The 15,340-nt window shown below is 45.3% G+C and overlaps 1 protein-coding gene across 13 annotated transcripts in view; it reads right to left on the reverse strand.

Moving 5' to 3' along the window:
- Positions 1-2,867: 2,867 nt before the first annotated feature.
- The window catches only part of myt1a (myelin transcription factor 1a), a 35,915-nt gene continuing 23,442 nt past the window's right edge, over positions 2,868-15,340 (reverse strand). For 10 of the 13 annotated variants that reach the window (XM_021615769.2, XM_021615767.2, XM_036988055.1 and 7 more), the window contains 7 exons: positions 14,861-14,923; positions 14,655-14,738; positions 14,256-14,480; positions 8,297-8,388; positions 4,610-4,713; positions 4,290-4,433; positions 2,868-4,107 (listed from right to left, as the gene is read on the reverse strand). In XM_021615769.2, coding sequence (XP_021471444.2) covers positions 3,964-4,107; positions 4,290-4,433; positions 4,610-4,713; positions 8,297-8,388; positions 14,256-14,480; positions 14,655-14,738; positions 14,861-14,923 — 856 coding nt within the window. In that variant the 3' untranslated portion in view covers positions 2,868-3,963. Of the gene's footprint in view, positions 4,108-4,289; positions 4,434-4,609; positions 4,714-8,296; positions 8,389-14,255; positions 14,481-14,654; positions 14,739-14,860; positions 14,924-15,340 lie in introns of those variants that run through there. The other 3 variants (XM_021615777.2, XM_021615768.2, XR_005053254.1) reach the window with 2 other exon arrangements.

The following is a 15,340-nucleotide window of genomic DNA, read 5'->3' on the forward strand; positions in this document are numbered from 1 at the left end:
GACCTCATCCCGCCAGTCGAGGATGCCTTGTCATTCTTTAAAAGTAATTTCCTCACCATCTTAGATAAGCATGCCCCATTCAAAAAATGCAGAACTAAGAACAGATACAGTATAGCCCTTGGTTCATTCCAGACCTGACTGCCCTTGATCAGCACAAAAACATAATGTGGCGGACTGCTATAGCATCGAATAGTCCCCCGATATGCAACTGTTCAGGGAAGTCAGGAACCAATACACGCAGTCAGTCAGGAAAGTAAAGGCTAGCTTTTTCAAGCAGAAATTCACATCCTGTAGCACCAACTCCAAAAAGTTTTGGGACACTGTAAAGTCCATGGAGAACAAGAGCACCTCCTCCCAGCTGCCCACTGCACTGAGGCTAGGTAACACGGTCACCACTGATAAATCCATGATATTTGAAAATTTCAATAAGCATTTCTCAACGGCTGGCCATGCCTTTCTACTGGCTAATGGAGGGAGGCTTCGGCAGCTCAGACCTCGTAACGGTTGGAGGAGAGACCTGAGAAAGTTCGGGCTCTGACAACGACTCGTTGCTTAGTGAGGAAAACCGGTTGACAGTTTCTATTGGCGGAATGAGCGACACCGGTTGAGCATGTCAAAAGCATTTCTTTCCAGAAGTTATGAGAAAATTGTCTGGCTGCGGAGACTGTGTAAGGGGTTTAACACTACTACCTGAATTCCCGATGGCACAGACGCTGTATCATTCTTTCCTACATTTAAATTGCCTTTGACTAACGATTGCGTCTGAAGCCGAGCTTGCAACTTGGGTATCCTTACCTTAAGGTGATAGTTCTTCTGTATATTAAGAGTACAGCTACTCCAATGAGAAGGCATTATGTTACTTAGCTTTCTTTTTTATGGCCAGAAGAGGTCCTGCAGATCTATGTCCAGATAAAGCGTCCAGGGTGAAAAAGTTTCACATAGTCATGTGAGGACAAAACTAAGACCTTGGTAAACTTGTTAAATACAGAGTTTGATAAAATAGTTATTAAGAGTAAAATATGCAAACATTGTCAACGTGTGTAGGTATAGGCAGGCGTTGCATTTGGATGATGTGTTTTATGCATATTAAAGTAATATTATTCAACAGGCTACTACTGTGCAAGCGTTGATTGAGAAATGATGACGTCATTTTCTTTTATTGCCCTCCGGTACCTAAAAGAACAGCACTACACCAATGAGTACAATAGGTTAAATCTCAATGGTTCTATATCTAGACATCTTTGTTCAAACTTTTGATTACTTTGTGTAAAGGCTGAATGGGTTACCTGTCTCTCTGCTAGACTTACTACATTCCTATGTAATTTCTGGGCCATTTTATTGTGTTTTCCAGACATTCTAATATTTTTTTTTTTTTACATTTTCCGTTCAAAAATGTTAAGCCATCATTGGGCTGTATGTAGCAATTATTTATGAAGATATGGCCAAGTGAATCGAGTTAAATATGGCCCCATGCAGTTGGTTGGTGCCCATATTAGAAATTGCTGCCAGGGGGGTAATGGAAAATAATCTGTGATGGCACTATAGCCCAAAATACCTCTTTAAACATGCCCCAACTGTTTATGAAATTTGGTTGCTCTATCACAAAGTCCACTAGTTTTTCCTGTAACCATTGTACTATGGTCAAAATTGCCTCAATATGACCCTCATTAAGGTCTTACGGGTATTTTTTGTGCACAGAATTATTATGCACAAAAAACGTATTTCTCTCAAATGTTGTGCACAAATGTGTTTACACCACTCCTTTTCCAATATAATCCATCCATCTGCCAGGTGTGGCATTTCAAGAAGCTGATTAAACAACATAATCATTACACAGGTGCACCTTGTGCCGGGGACAATAAAAGGCCACTATAAAATATGCAGTTTTGTCACACAACACAATGCCAGAGATGGCACGCTGATTGCAAGAATGTCCACCAGAGCTGTTGCCAGAGAATTGAATGTGCATTTCTCTACCAGTATGTCCAATTGACCTCACAACCACAGACCACGTATAACCATGCCAGCCCAGGACCTCTCCATCCGGCTTCTTCACCTGCGGGATCGTCTGAGACCAGCCACCCAGACAGCTGATAAAACAACCAAAGAATTTCTGCAGAAACTGTCTCAGGGAAGCTCATCTGCGTGCTTCACCTTGGGTCTTGACCGGCCTGCAGTTTCAACTGTACCGGGATGGCAGACAGAGTGTGTATGGCGTGGTGTGGGCAAGCGGTTTGCTAATGTCAACATTGTCAACAGAGTGCCCCATGGTGGTGGTGGGGTTATGGTATGGGCAGGCATAAGCTACAGACAATGAACACAATGACAGTTTTCCGATGACAATTTGAATGCACAGAGATACCTTGACGAGATCCTGAGGCCCATTGTAGTGCCATTCGTCCACTGCCATCACTTCATGTTTCAGCATGATAATGCACGGCCCCATGTCATAAGGATCTGTACACAATTCCTGGAGGCTGAAAATGTCCCAGTTCTTCAATGGCATTCATACTCACCAGACATGTCACCCATTGAGTATGTTTGGGATACTCTGGACCGACTGCATGTTTCAGTTCCCATCAATATCCAGAAACTTCGAACACTGATTGGGAGTTGGACAACATTCACAGGATTTATTTCAGTTGACTTTTTTCCTTATATGAACTGGAACTCAGTAAAATCTTTGAAATTGTTGCATGTTGGGTTTATATTTTTGTTCAGCGTAGTATACCTGGCTCAGTCCTCATCCTTTCAATTGTTGTAACCCACAACCATTCCACAAAATATCTGTAGCCATAAACAATATTCATATACACTTTTACAATCATTACTCACAATCATAATTAATTGTGACATATTCCATGATGCTTAGTTAAATTAGCACAGGTTTTCTTTATTTCAATATCAACATATGGGCAAAGACTAATCCATACACAGCCATCATCACTAACACATAGACAATACAAAATAAATATACACCAACATCTCCATTCACTTTGTTCTTCATTATCAAATAAATATTAAATACATACACATTTCTCCCAGTTCATTGCAAGGTGTCTCAAAATACTTTATGGAATAAAATAAATAATATAAACAAAAGAAAAATCTTTAAAAAATTATCAAAACTTGTCGGTTATAAAATATTTGCACTTAAAAAAGATCCCAGTATTTCAAATAAATAATAAGATATATAAAACAATTTATAGTTGATATTTTAAAATATTTCCTATTTTTCAACAGTGCAGAGGAAAACTCCTCTCAATCGCTGTTTAAAAATGTCTTCAGTATAATTTTGTTTTGTAAAAATAAATAAATAGGCCAATAAATAAATGCTGAATAAATAAGCTAAATTAACACAACATGAATAAATAATACATTAAACAGACATTTTTAAGACTCAAATTCATACACAACAATAGTAATGAAACTAAAAACTATCCCCTGGAAGTGCAACATCTACGCTCATAAATACTATCAACATTACTCAATGGGGTTGGAATACATGTACACTATTTAGGAGAATATTGTATGATGGGGTATTGGAGCCAGTATACTGCATTCTTAGTCCGTTCTGAACCATTAAAGTGGCTTTTTTATTATACCCCTCAAAACGTTCCTAAACACCCACACCAACACAGTTTTACTCCAATGCACTCAAGAACACTCAAGACATAATTGAAACTTCCGTACTCATCCATACACAAGGGTGTCCATTGATCTTGATAACCTTCATGCAAGCAGGGAGGGGGAGCAATGTGAAATGGACACATTTTCTCCAAAACAAATACAAGAAAAATCAGGTCTACAGTATATTCCAAAAGCAATGGATTTATTTATAGTTGTTAGGTTTTGTATAGTTGTTGGGTTTTGTATACCCACACACCATGTCACCCTGCTCTCGTTCCTCTTTTCCCTCTCTTTCATATATTCCATTTAGCCTCTTCATCTCCCTTTGAGAGACTATACTTCGATGCCTTTTACTGCTTGGTTGATGGACTCCAACAGAGCGCGGTTTTCCGGGTTTTGGTAGCAATCTTTATTGGAGAACATATGGGTCAAGGTGTCCACGTAGGTATCGAAGTTCTGCTCCGACATAGGCTCCTGCTGAAGTAAACACAAGTAACACGTTAGATAAAGTGTGTGTAATTAGAAAATGTGTGTTTTATGCATGTAGATGTGTAAAACTGAGGTTATGTCAACATTTTCTCTCTAAGAGAAAGTGTTTGTTTATGTGTGTGCGTGCGTGTGTGCATGCTCTGAGTGATCCATCCCTGGGTGTAACTCACAATGTGTGGCAGCCGGATGTTGGACAAGCTGCGGATCAGAGCTTGGCTCAGGCCAGACAGCTCCATGTACAGGGCATCGTTTCTCTCCTCGATCTGCTTGTTCTCCTCCTCCATACTCTTCAGGTTATTCTCCATGGATGAGATCTGGAGCAGAGAACCACAAACCAATCAACTACGGTTCTTCAGTTAGCCACAAACAAGTCAATAACAGCTTATCAGTCCACCAAAAACTCTCTATACAATCATTGTTTTTATTTCTAATTGAATTAGGAACGTCAAGACAGTATTTAGTGGTTATTGTTAAGAAGTGGCAGACCAACCTGTGTGTGCAGGTTCATCATGTCATCCTCCATCTCTGAATTGGACTCGCTGAGTTCCCTGATCTCATTGTTCAGTTGCTTGATATCTTCATCATTATCCAGAACTGAATAATTAATAGCAAACCAGTTAGAAACAATAAAACAACTAGCAACAGTCAAACATAATTGAAGATCATCCAGTTTTACTGGACAAGACTTGACCCACTTTTCATGTTGGGACAAATGCTAACTTCTACTTAAGTGGAATTTTCACTTAGTCTCCAATTGACATCAATGGAAATGTTACTTAAATGGAAATTAGGATTTGTGCCGATATGCACAAACTGTCAGAAATTATTATTATTTAAAACACTACATATAATGTATACCAGAGTAAAATCAAATGTGTATGTATGTACACAACATGACCAAAAGTATGTGGACACCGGCTCGTCGAACATCTCATTCCAAAAGCATGGGCATTAATATGGAGTTGGTCCCCCCTTTGCTGCTATAACATACTCCACTCTTCTGGCAAGGCTTTCTACTAGATCTTGGAACATTGCTGTGGGGACTTGCTTCCATTCAGCCATAAGAGCACTAGCTCGCAGTCGGAGTTCCAATTCATCCCAAAGGTGTTCGATGGAGTTGAGGTCAGGATCTTGCTTTGTGCACGGGGACATTGTCATGCTGAAACAGGAAAGGGCCTTCCCCAAACTTTTGCCAAAAAGTTGGGAAGCACAGAATTGTTTGAATGTTATTGTATGCTGTAGCGTTAAGATTTCCTTTCACTGGAACTAAGGGGCCTAGCCCGAACCATGAAAAACAGCCCCAGACCATTATTCCTCCTCTACAAAACTTTACAGTTGGCACTATGCATTGGGGCAGGTAGCGTTCTCCTGGTATCCGCCAAACCCAGATTCGTTGATCAGACTGCCAGATGGTGAAGCGTGATACATCACTCCAGAGAACGTGTTTCCACTGTTCCAGAGTCCAATGGAAGAGATCTTTACACCACTCCAACCGACGCTTGCCACTACGCATGGTGATCTTTGTTCTTGTGTGGGGCTGCTCGGCCATGGAAACCCATTTCATGAAGCTCCCGACTAACAGTTTTTATACTGACGTTGCTTCCAGAGGCAGTTTGGAACTCATTAGTGAGTGTTGCAACCGAGGACAGATGATTTTTACGCACTTCAGGACTCGGCGATCCCGTTCTGTGAACTTGTATTGCCTATCACTTCACAGCTGAGCCATTGTTGCTCCTAGACGTTTCCACTTCACAATAACGCACTTACACTTCACCGTTGCAGTGTAAGTGCTTAAGAAGGAAAGAAATTCCACAATTTAACTTTTAACAAGGCACACCTGTTAATTGAAATACATTCCAGGTGACTACCTCAATGAAGCTGGTTGAGAGAATGCCAAGAGTGTGCAAAGCTGTCATCAAAGCAAAGGGTGGCAAATTCAAATATATTTGTTTACCACTTTTTTGGTTCCTACGTGATTCCATATGTGTTATTTTATAGTTTTGATGTCTTCATTATTATTCTACAATGTATAAAATAGTAAAACATTTTAAAAAACTATTTTTTACAATTATTTTATTTAACTAGGCAAGTCAGTTAAGAACAAATTCTTATTTACAATGATGGCCTAGGAACAGTGGGTTAACTGCCTTGTTCAGGGGCAGACCGACAGATTTTTACCTTGTCAGGACAGTGCTTCGATCCACCATCCTTTCGGTTACTGGCCCAACGCTCTAACCACTAGGCTATCTGCCTTCCCCTGAATGAGCAGGTGTCCAATATGATGTGTGTGTATATATATATATATATATATATATATATATATATATATATATATATATATATATATATATATATATATATATATATATATATATATATGTGTGTATATACATACATACATACATACATAAATTCATACACAACATTCACCTGACAAAGATATACAGTTGAAGTCGGAAGTTTACATACACCGTAGCCAAATACATTTAAACTCAGTTTTTCACAATTCCTGACATTTAATCAGAGTAAAAATTCCCTGTCTTAGGTCAGTTAGGATCACAACTTTATTTTAAGAATGTGAAATGTCAGAATAATAGTAAAGAGAATGATTTATTTCAGCTGTTATTTCTTTAATCACATTCCCAGTGCGTCAGAAGTTTACACATACCCAATTAGTATTTGGTAGCATTGCCTTTAAATTGGTTAACTTGGGTCAAACGTTTCAGGTAGCCTTCCATAAGCTTCCCACACAATAAGTTGGGTGAATTTTGGCCCATTCCTCCTGACAGAGCTGGTGTAACTGAGTCAGGTTTTTAGGCCTCCTTGCTCGCACAAGCTTTTTCAGTTCTGCCCACAAATTTTCAATAGGATTGAGGTCAGGGCTTTGTGATGACCACTCCAATACCTTGACTTTGTTGTCCTTAAGCCATTTTACCACAACTTTGGAAGTATGCTTGGGGTCATTGTCCATTTGGAAGACCCATTTGCGACCAAGCTTTAACTTGTCTTGAGATGTTGCTTCAATATATCCACATAATTTTCCTCCCTCATGATGCCATCTATTTTGTGAAGTGCACCAGTCCCTCCTGCAGCAAAGCACCCCCACAACATGATGCTGCCACCCCCGTGCTTCAAGGTTGGCATGGTGTTCTTCGGCTTGCAAGCATCCCCCTTTTTCCTCCAAACATAACAATGGTCATTATGGCCAAACAGTTCTATTTTTGTTTCATCAGACCAGAGGACATTTCTACAAAGAATACGATCTTTGTCCTCGTGTGCAGTTACAAACCGTAGTCAGGCCTTTTTATGGCGGTTTAAGAGCAGTGGCTTCTTCCTTGCTGAGTGGCCTTTCAGGTTATGTCGATATAGGACTCGTTTTACTGTGGATATAGATACTTTTGTACCTGTTTCATCCAGCATCTTCACAAGGTCCTTTGCTGTTGTCCTGGGATTGATTTGCACTTTTTGCACCAAAGTACGTTCATCTCTAGGAGACAGAACGCGTCTCCTTCCTGAGCGGTATTACGGCTGCGTGGTCCCACGGTGTTTTTCTTGCGTACTATTGTTTGAACAGATGAACGTGGTACCTTCAGGCGTTTGGAAATTGCTCCCAAGGATGAACCAGACTTGGCTGATTTCTTTTGATTTTCCCATGATGTCAAGCAAAAAGTGGCACTGTGTTTGAAGGTAGGCCTTAAAATACATCCACAGGTACACCTCCAATTGACTCAAATGATGTCAATTAGCCTATCAGAAGCTGGAATTTTCCAGGCTGTTTAAAGGCACAGTCAACTTAGTGTATGTAAACTTCTGACCCCCTGGAATTGTGATACAGTGAGTTGTAAGTGAAATAATCTCTGTAAACAATTGTTGGAAAAATGACTTGCCAAAACTATAGTTTGTTAATTGCTTAAAAGACGAGTTTTAATGACTCCAACCTAAGTGTATGTAAACTTCAGACTTCAACTGTATATCTTTCTATAAATATCTTTGTCAGGTAAATGCTTTGTTAGGTGAATGCTGTATATAAAAGTATGTAGTATGTAAAATGTAATATCTAAAATGTATATGTAACTAAAAAAAGCAATATTTGTCCTCTGAAGACAATGGGTTGATTTTTTTTATATATATTTTTTTTTACTGTCAGATGAAGCTTTGAAGTTATGTCCAGACTTACCATCACTGGCCCTGAACTTTGCTGTAATGTACTCGTCTCCAGGAAACCTGCTTCTCTTCTTATTAGCAGAGGCTCTGGGACAACCAGAGAGACTAGGAGCAACAGAAGAGGAAAAGAGAAGTGAGGCTCGTGATGCGAGCGCTGCTAGAATAGGGCCAATGTGACTAACTACTAGTTAGTTTATTTTATTTGAATATGCTATCAGTTCTCTTTACACAATATGTTTTGCCATGCTTTAAAAACCTGTCGAGATGTTAAACTCGGCCTAGAGCTGTCCGTCTGATCAAACTGAGCACCCGGGCAAGAAGGACCTTAGTCAGGGAGGTGACCAAGAACCCAGTGACCACTCTGACATAACTTCAGAGTCCCTTGGCTGAGATGGGATAACCTGCCAGAAGGACAACAGTCTCTACAGCACTTTACCAGTCTGGGCTTTATGGGAAAGTGGCCAAACGGAGAAAAATGCTCATGACCACATGCCTGGAGTTTGCAAAAAGACACGTGAAAGACTGAAAGCATAAGGATAAATATGATGTAATAGAACTCTTTGGCCTGAATGCAAAGCACTGGAAGAAAAAAACAGGCACAGCTCATCACCCGTCTAACACCATCCCTACTGGTGGTGATATCATACTATGGGGATGCTTTTCATTGGCAGGGAGTTGGAGACAGGTAAGGATAAAGGAAAAAATGAATGGAGCCAAATACATGCAAATCCTTGATGAGAACCTGCTTCAGAGTGCAAATGATTTTCTGGGGGCAAAGATTTACATTCCAACAGGACAATGACCCCAAGTATACAGCCAAAGCAACGCTGGAATGGCTTCAGAACAAGAATGTGTAAGTTCTTGAATGGCCCAGCCAAAGCCCAGACTTGAATCTCATTGAAAATCAGTGGAAAGACTTGAAGATTGCTGTTCACCACCTCTCCCCATACATTTTAACAGAGGTTGAGAAAATTTGCAAGGAAGAGTGGGAGAAAATCCCCAAATCCAGACGTGCAAAGCTGATACAGACAAGTCAAGGGGTATGAATACTTGAAGGCACTGTAGATTACTAATATTTAATGTTTAGGCCCAGCTGTTTGTATTGTGTATGTAAGTGTCACGACTTCCGCCGAAGTCGGCTCCTCTCCTTGTTCGGGCAGCGTTCGGAGATCGACGTCACCGGCTTTCTAGCCATTGCCACTCCATTTGTCATATTTCCATTTGTTTTGTCTTGTTCCATGCACACCTGGTTTTCATTCCCTAATCACACTGCATGTATTAGTCCTCTGTTCCCCTCCATGTCTTTGTGTGAATTTGTATTTATGTTATGTGGGTATTGTTACGCGCCATACCTTTTGTCTATTGTTCCGTGTTTGGGCACATTTATGTACTTTTGTGCTTTCGTTGGATTGGAATAAAAATTGCGCCTGTTCACTGCACTCTGCTCTCCTGCACCTGACTTCGCCTCCAATATACACCCATAACAGAATTTCACACCACCATGGAGACAGCAGGTACCCCGGTTAGAGGAGTTAAGGAGCGCGTCCAGGAACACTCTGCAATGTTACATCATCTTGGTGCCATGACGGATTGCGTTGTTCAGACCATGGACCGCTGGGAGAGACAGGAAGTCTCTCCAGTGCCTCGACCAGCGCAACCAGAGTTACCTCTACCTGTCCCGTCCGGAGCCATTCCCAGTGGGATGCGTCTCTCCCTTCCCAGGGAGTATGATGGGACGGCAGCACAGTGCCAGACCTCTACATGGCCACCGTTCACCCAGCTCCCTCGGAAAGGGAGAGAGTGTCCGCCCTTGTCTCACGCCTCTCGGGGAGAGCTCTGGAGTGGTCAAACGCTGTGTAGGGGGAAGGAGACCACTTCGAGGAGTTCACCCGAACGGCTCTTCCATTTGAGGCAGGGGACGAGGAGTGCCCAGGAGTTCACCCTGGAATTCCAGATCTTGGCAGCCGGAGCGGGCTGGAACAACAGGGCCCTCATCTACCACTACCGATGCAGCCTGCGCGAGAATGTCCGACGTGAGCTGGCCTGCAGGGATGCCACCATCCCCTTTGACCAACTGGTGGATTTGTGCATCCGGTTGGATAACCAGCTGGTCTGGTCACCAGCGGATGTCCAGAGGGGGCTCTGTCGGTTCCATCTTCCAGCACCCCCGCTCCGGTGCCCATGGAGTTGGGAGGGGCTGCACGTAGGAAGGCTGGAGGAGGGGTCATCACGTGCACCATCTGTGGCCGCAGAGGGCACACTTCCAGTCGGTGCCGTGTCGGTCCCTCTGAGAGTCGAGGCAGCAGGCAGGGCACTCTGGCGTCACCCCAGGTGAGTTTGCACCACACTCAACCAGAGTCCTCTGTTGACCACCTGTTTGTACCTGTTTATTTCCCTGAGTTTCCCCCACATTCCCAGCATAAGGGGCTCGTCAATTCAGGCGCAGCTGGGAATTTTATCGATAGAGCGTTAGCCATTAGTTTAGGGATCCACATTATTCCTGTAGTTAGACCTTTCCCGGTACATGCTCTGGATAGTCGACCATTAGGGTCCGGGTTAATCAGGGAGGCCACCATCTCCCTGGCAATGGAGACGCAGGGGGGTCACGAGGAGAAAATCAGTCTCTTCCTCATTGACTGTCCTGCGTTTCCCGTGGTACTAGGCCTTCCCTGGTTGGCTCATCATAACCCCACCATTTCCTGGCAACAGAGGGCTCTCACAGGGTGGTCGCGAGAGTACTCGGGGAGGTGTGTAGGGGTTTCCATTGGTGCTACCACGGTGGAAAGTCCAGACCAGGTCTCTACCGTGTGCATCCCCCCAGAATATGCCGATTTGGCTCTCGCCTTCTGTAAAAAGAAGGTGACTCAATTACTACCTCATCGACAGGGGGATTGTGCGATAAATCTCCTGGCAGACGCTGCGCTTCCCAGGAGTCACGTGTATCCCCTGTTGCAAGTGGCTATGGAGACATATGTCTCTGAATTCCTGCGTCAGGGGTACATTCGGTCCTCCACTTCACCTGCCTCCTCGAGTTTCTTTTTAGTGAAGAAGAAGGATGGAGGTCTGCACCCGTGCATTGACTATCGAGGTCTCAATCAAATCATGGTGAGGTACAGTTACCCGCTACCTCTTATCGCCACGGCGATTGAGTCAATGCATGGGGTGTGCTTCTTCACTAAACTGGATCTCAGGAGTGCGTATAACCTGGTGTGTATCCGGGAGGGAGACGAGTGGAAGACAGCGTTTAGTACCACCTCAGGGCATTATGAGTACCTCGTTATGCCGTACGGGTTGATGAATGCTCCATCAGTTTTCCAATCCTTTGTAGACAAGATTTTCAGGGGCCTGCACAGGCAGGGTGTAGTGGTGTACATCGATGACATTCTGATATACTCCGTTACACGCGCCGAGCATGTGTCCTTGGTGCGCAGGGTACTTGGACGACTGTTGGAGCATGACCTGTAAGTCAAGGCCGAGAAATGCCTGTTCTTTCAGCAGGCCGTCTCCATCCTAGGGTATCACATTTCCACATCAGGGGTGGAGATGGAGAGTGACCGCATTGCAGCCATGTGTAATTGGCCGACTCCCACCACGGTAAAGGAGGTGCAGCGATTTTTAGGGTTTGCCAATTACTACCGGAGATTTTGGCCAGGTGGCTGCTCCCATTACCTCACTGCTGAAGGGGGGTCCTGTATGGTTGCAGTGGTCGGCTGAGGCGGACAGGGCTTTTGGGCACCTGAGAGCTCTGTTTACCTCGGCTCCCGTGCTGGCCCATCCGGATCCCTCTTTGGCTTTCATAGTGGAGGTGGACGCGCCCGAGGCTGTTATAGGAGCCATGCTCTCACAGCGCTCGGGTACGCCACCAAAACTCCGCCCCTGTGCTTTCTTCTCGAAGAGCCTCAGCCCGGCGGAGAGTAACTATGATGTGGGGGACCGGGAGCTGTTGGCTGTGGGTAAAGCGTTGAAGGCGTGGAGACATTGGCTTGAGGGGGCTAAACACCCTTTCCTCATCTGGACTGACCACCGCAACCTGGAGTACATCCGGGCAGCGAGGAGACTGAATCCTTGTCAGGCAAGGTGGGCCATGTTCTTTACCCGTTTTGAGTTTACCCTATCCTACAGACCAGGTTCCCAGAATATGAAGGCAGATGCACTGTCCCGGCTCTATGACACAGAGGAGCGGCCCATGGATCCCACTCCCATACTCCCGGCCTCCTGCCTGGTAGCGCCGGTCATGTGGGAGCTAGACGCGGACATTGAGCAGGCGTTACGTACAGAGCCCGCTCCCCTCCAGTGTCCCATCGGGCGTATGTACGTTCCGTCTGCTGTCTGTGACCAGTTAATCTATTGGGCCCACACGTCACCCTCCTCTGGTCATCCGGGGATCGGTCGGACTGTGCGCTGTCTGACTGGGAAGTACTGGTGGCCCACCTTGGCAAAGGACGTGAGGGTTTATGTTTCCTCCTGCTCGGTGTGCGCCCAGTGTAAGGCTCCGAGACACCTGCCCAGAGGTAAGCTACATCCCTTACCCATTCCACAACGACCTTGGTCACACCTGTCAGTGGATTTTCTAACCGATCTTCCTCTTTCACAGGGAAACACTACGATCCTGGTCGTTGTGGATCGTTTCTCTAAGTCCTGTCGTCTCCTCCCTCTGCCCGGTCTTCCTATGGCCCTACAGACTGTGGAAGTCTGGCACAACGGGGTGCCTGAGGATATAGTGTCTGATCGGGGTCCCCAGTTCACGTCGAGAGTCTGAAAGACGTTCATGGAACGTCTGGGGGTCTCGATCAGCCTCACCTCGGATTTTCACCCCGAGAGTAACGAGCAGGTAGAGAGAGTCAACCAGGATGTCGGCAGGTTTCTGCAGTCCTATTGCCAGGACCAGCCGGGGGAGTGGGCGGCGTTTGTGCCCTGGGCCGAGATGGCGCAGAACTCGCTTCGCCACTCCTCCACTAACCTCTCCCCTTTTCAGTGCATATTGGGGTACCAGCCGGTTCTGGCGCCATGGCATCAGGGTCAGACCGAGGCTCCTGCGGTGGACGACTGGTTCAGGCGCGCGGATGAGACAAGGGAGGCCACCCATGTTCACCTCCAGCGAGCCGTGAAATGACTAGCGTGGAACATCACCGCAGTGAGGCCCCGGTGTTCGCACCCGAAACCTGCCCCTCCGCCTGCCCTGCCGGAAGCTGGGTCCGCGGTTTGTGGGGCCATTCAAAGTCCTGAGGAGGGTGAACGAGGTGTGTCACAGGTTACAGCTTCCCTCCGATTACCTTATTAACCCCTCGTTCCATGTGTCTCTCCTCAGGCCGGTGGTGGCTGGTCCTCTCCAGGAATCTGAGGTGCGAGAGGTTCCTCTGCCCCCTCTGGACATCGAGGGGGTCCCGGCGTACTCCGTTCGTTCCATCCTGGATTCGAGGCGTCGGGTGGGGGGCCTTCAGTACCTTGTGGAGTGGGAGTAGTACGGTCCCGAGGAAAGGTGCTGGGTCCCGATTGCGGATGTTTTGGACCCCGAACTGCTGCGAGAGTTTCACCGCTGGAGCCGCGCGTCAAGGGGGGGTACTGTCACGACTTCCACCGAAGTCGGCTCCTCTCCTTGTTCGGGCGGCATTCAGCGATCGACGTCACCGGCTTTCTAGCCATCGCCGCTCCATTTTTGATATTTCCAATGGTTTTGTCTTGTTCCATACACACCTGGTTTTCATTCCCTAATCACACTGCATGTATTAGTCCTCTGTTCCCCTCCATGTCTTTGTGTGAAATTGTATTTATGTTATATGGGTATTATTACGCGCCATACTTTTTGTCTATTGTTCCGTGTTTGGGCACATTTATGTACTTTTGTGCTTTCGTTGGACCGGAATAAAAAGTGTGCCTGTTCACTACACTCTGCTGACTTCGCCTCCCGTACAAACCCTTAACAGTAAGAACACAAACAAAAACCTTTATTTGAATTTGATTGAGTGTAATACCTGCGGTGTGTGAGGAAGCTGCCATTGGCGTGTCCTGATCCGTCACAGCCGGGGGTGGGACAGGTGGGTCCCTCAGTCTTAAAGGCCTTCCAGGAGAAAGGAGAGCCGTTGAGGAGCCCCTCCTTCTGACGCCGCGCTGCCAGGGGGCACCCATAGGCACTGCGGTGGGTGGCATACTTCCCACTGATGTGGCCCAGGCTGTCACAGCCGGGCACCGGGCATCTACTAATGGAGGGGGGGAAGCCAGGGTCGACAGTGAAGGAGAGGAGAAAGAAGAGCGAGAGAGAGAGAGAGAGGAAAGCAATCAGCATTTCGTTTGAGAGCTAGAGGGCCAAATAAAGGGCAATCCATTGTGTGGATCGTAAAGAAAAGAAAACAAATGGTTTGTCGTGGACTAACCTTAAAAGCTCAGAGTCTTCCTTGTCGTCCTTGGTGGGTGTTGTCTTGACAGCACCTTTCTTTGCACGAGGGCATCCAGACAAACTGACAGAGACATAGAGAGAAAAATAAGGATTAAAATACAGTCCTTTTTAGACTATCTTGCAGTAGGATTGTCTAGGATGAAATAAAAATAGAAACAAAAACAATAAACTATCTGTGTGTACCTTCTATGGGAGGCATAGTTTCCAGTGATGTGACCTGATCCATCGCATCCAGGGGTCGGACACCTGGGGGTCAACCAGACAGAGGTCAGCACAAGTCATGTGAGCATAGCATAGCAAATGTAAAGAACATACGAAAGCATTTCTCATAAAAGTAGCTAACACACTTTCTCTATAGGATAGCAATTTGTTTGATACAGGAGATCGCAACAGAGGAAGACACATCCCTGCACATTGTCGTGACAATACAAAGATCAGTAGGGTTCAGTCATGTCAGCATAAAGTAGAGTTAGAACAGGGATAGGGATCTCTGGTCCAGGAGGGCCAAAGCGTGTGCAGACTTTTATTTCAGCCCAGCACTAACACGTAATTCAAATCCTTGACTAACCATGATCTTCAAGTCAGACAACAGTTAGGTTTGCAGATGTGTTGGAGCTGAACTGCAACCAATACACGCACACACATGCAACACTCCATGAGCAG

The sequence above is a fragment of the Oncorhynchus mykiss genome, chromosome 9 (genome assembly GCF_013265735.2).
Source record: "Oncorhynchus mykiss isolate Arlee chromosome 9, USDA_OmykA_1.1, whole genome shotgun sequence".
NCBI lineage: Eukaryota > Metazoa > Chordata > Actinopteri > Salmoniformes > Salmonidae > Oncorhynchus > Oncorhynchus mykiss.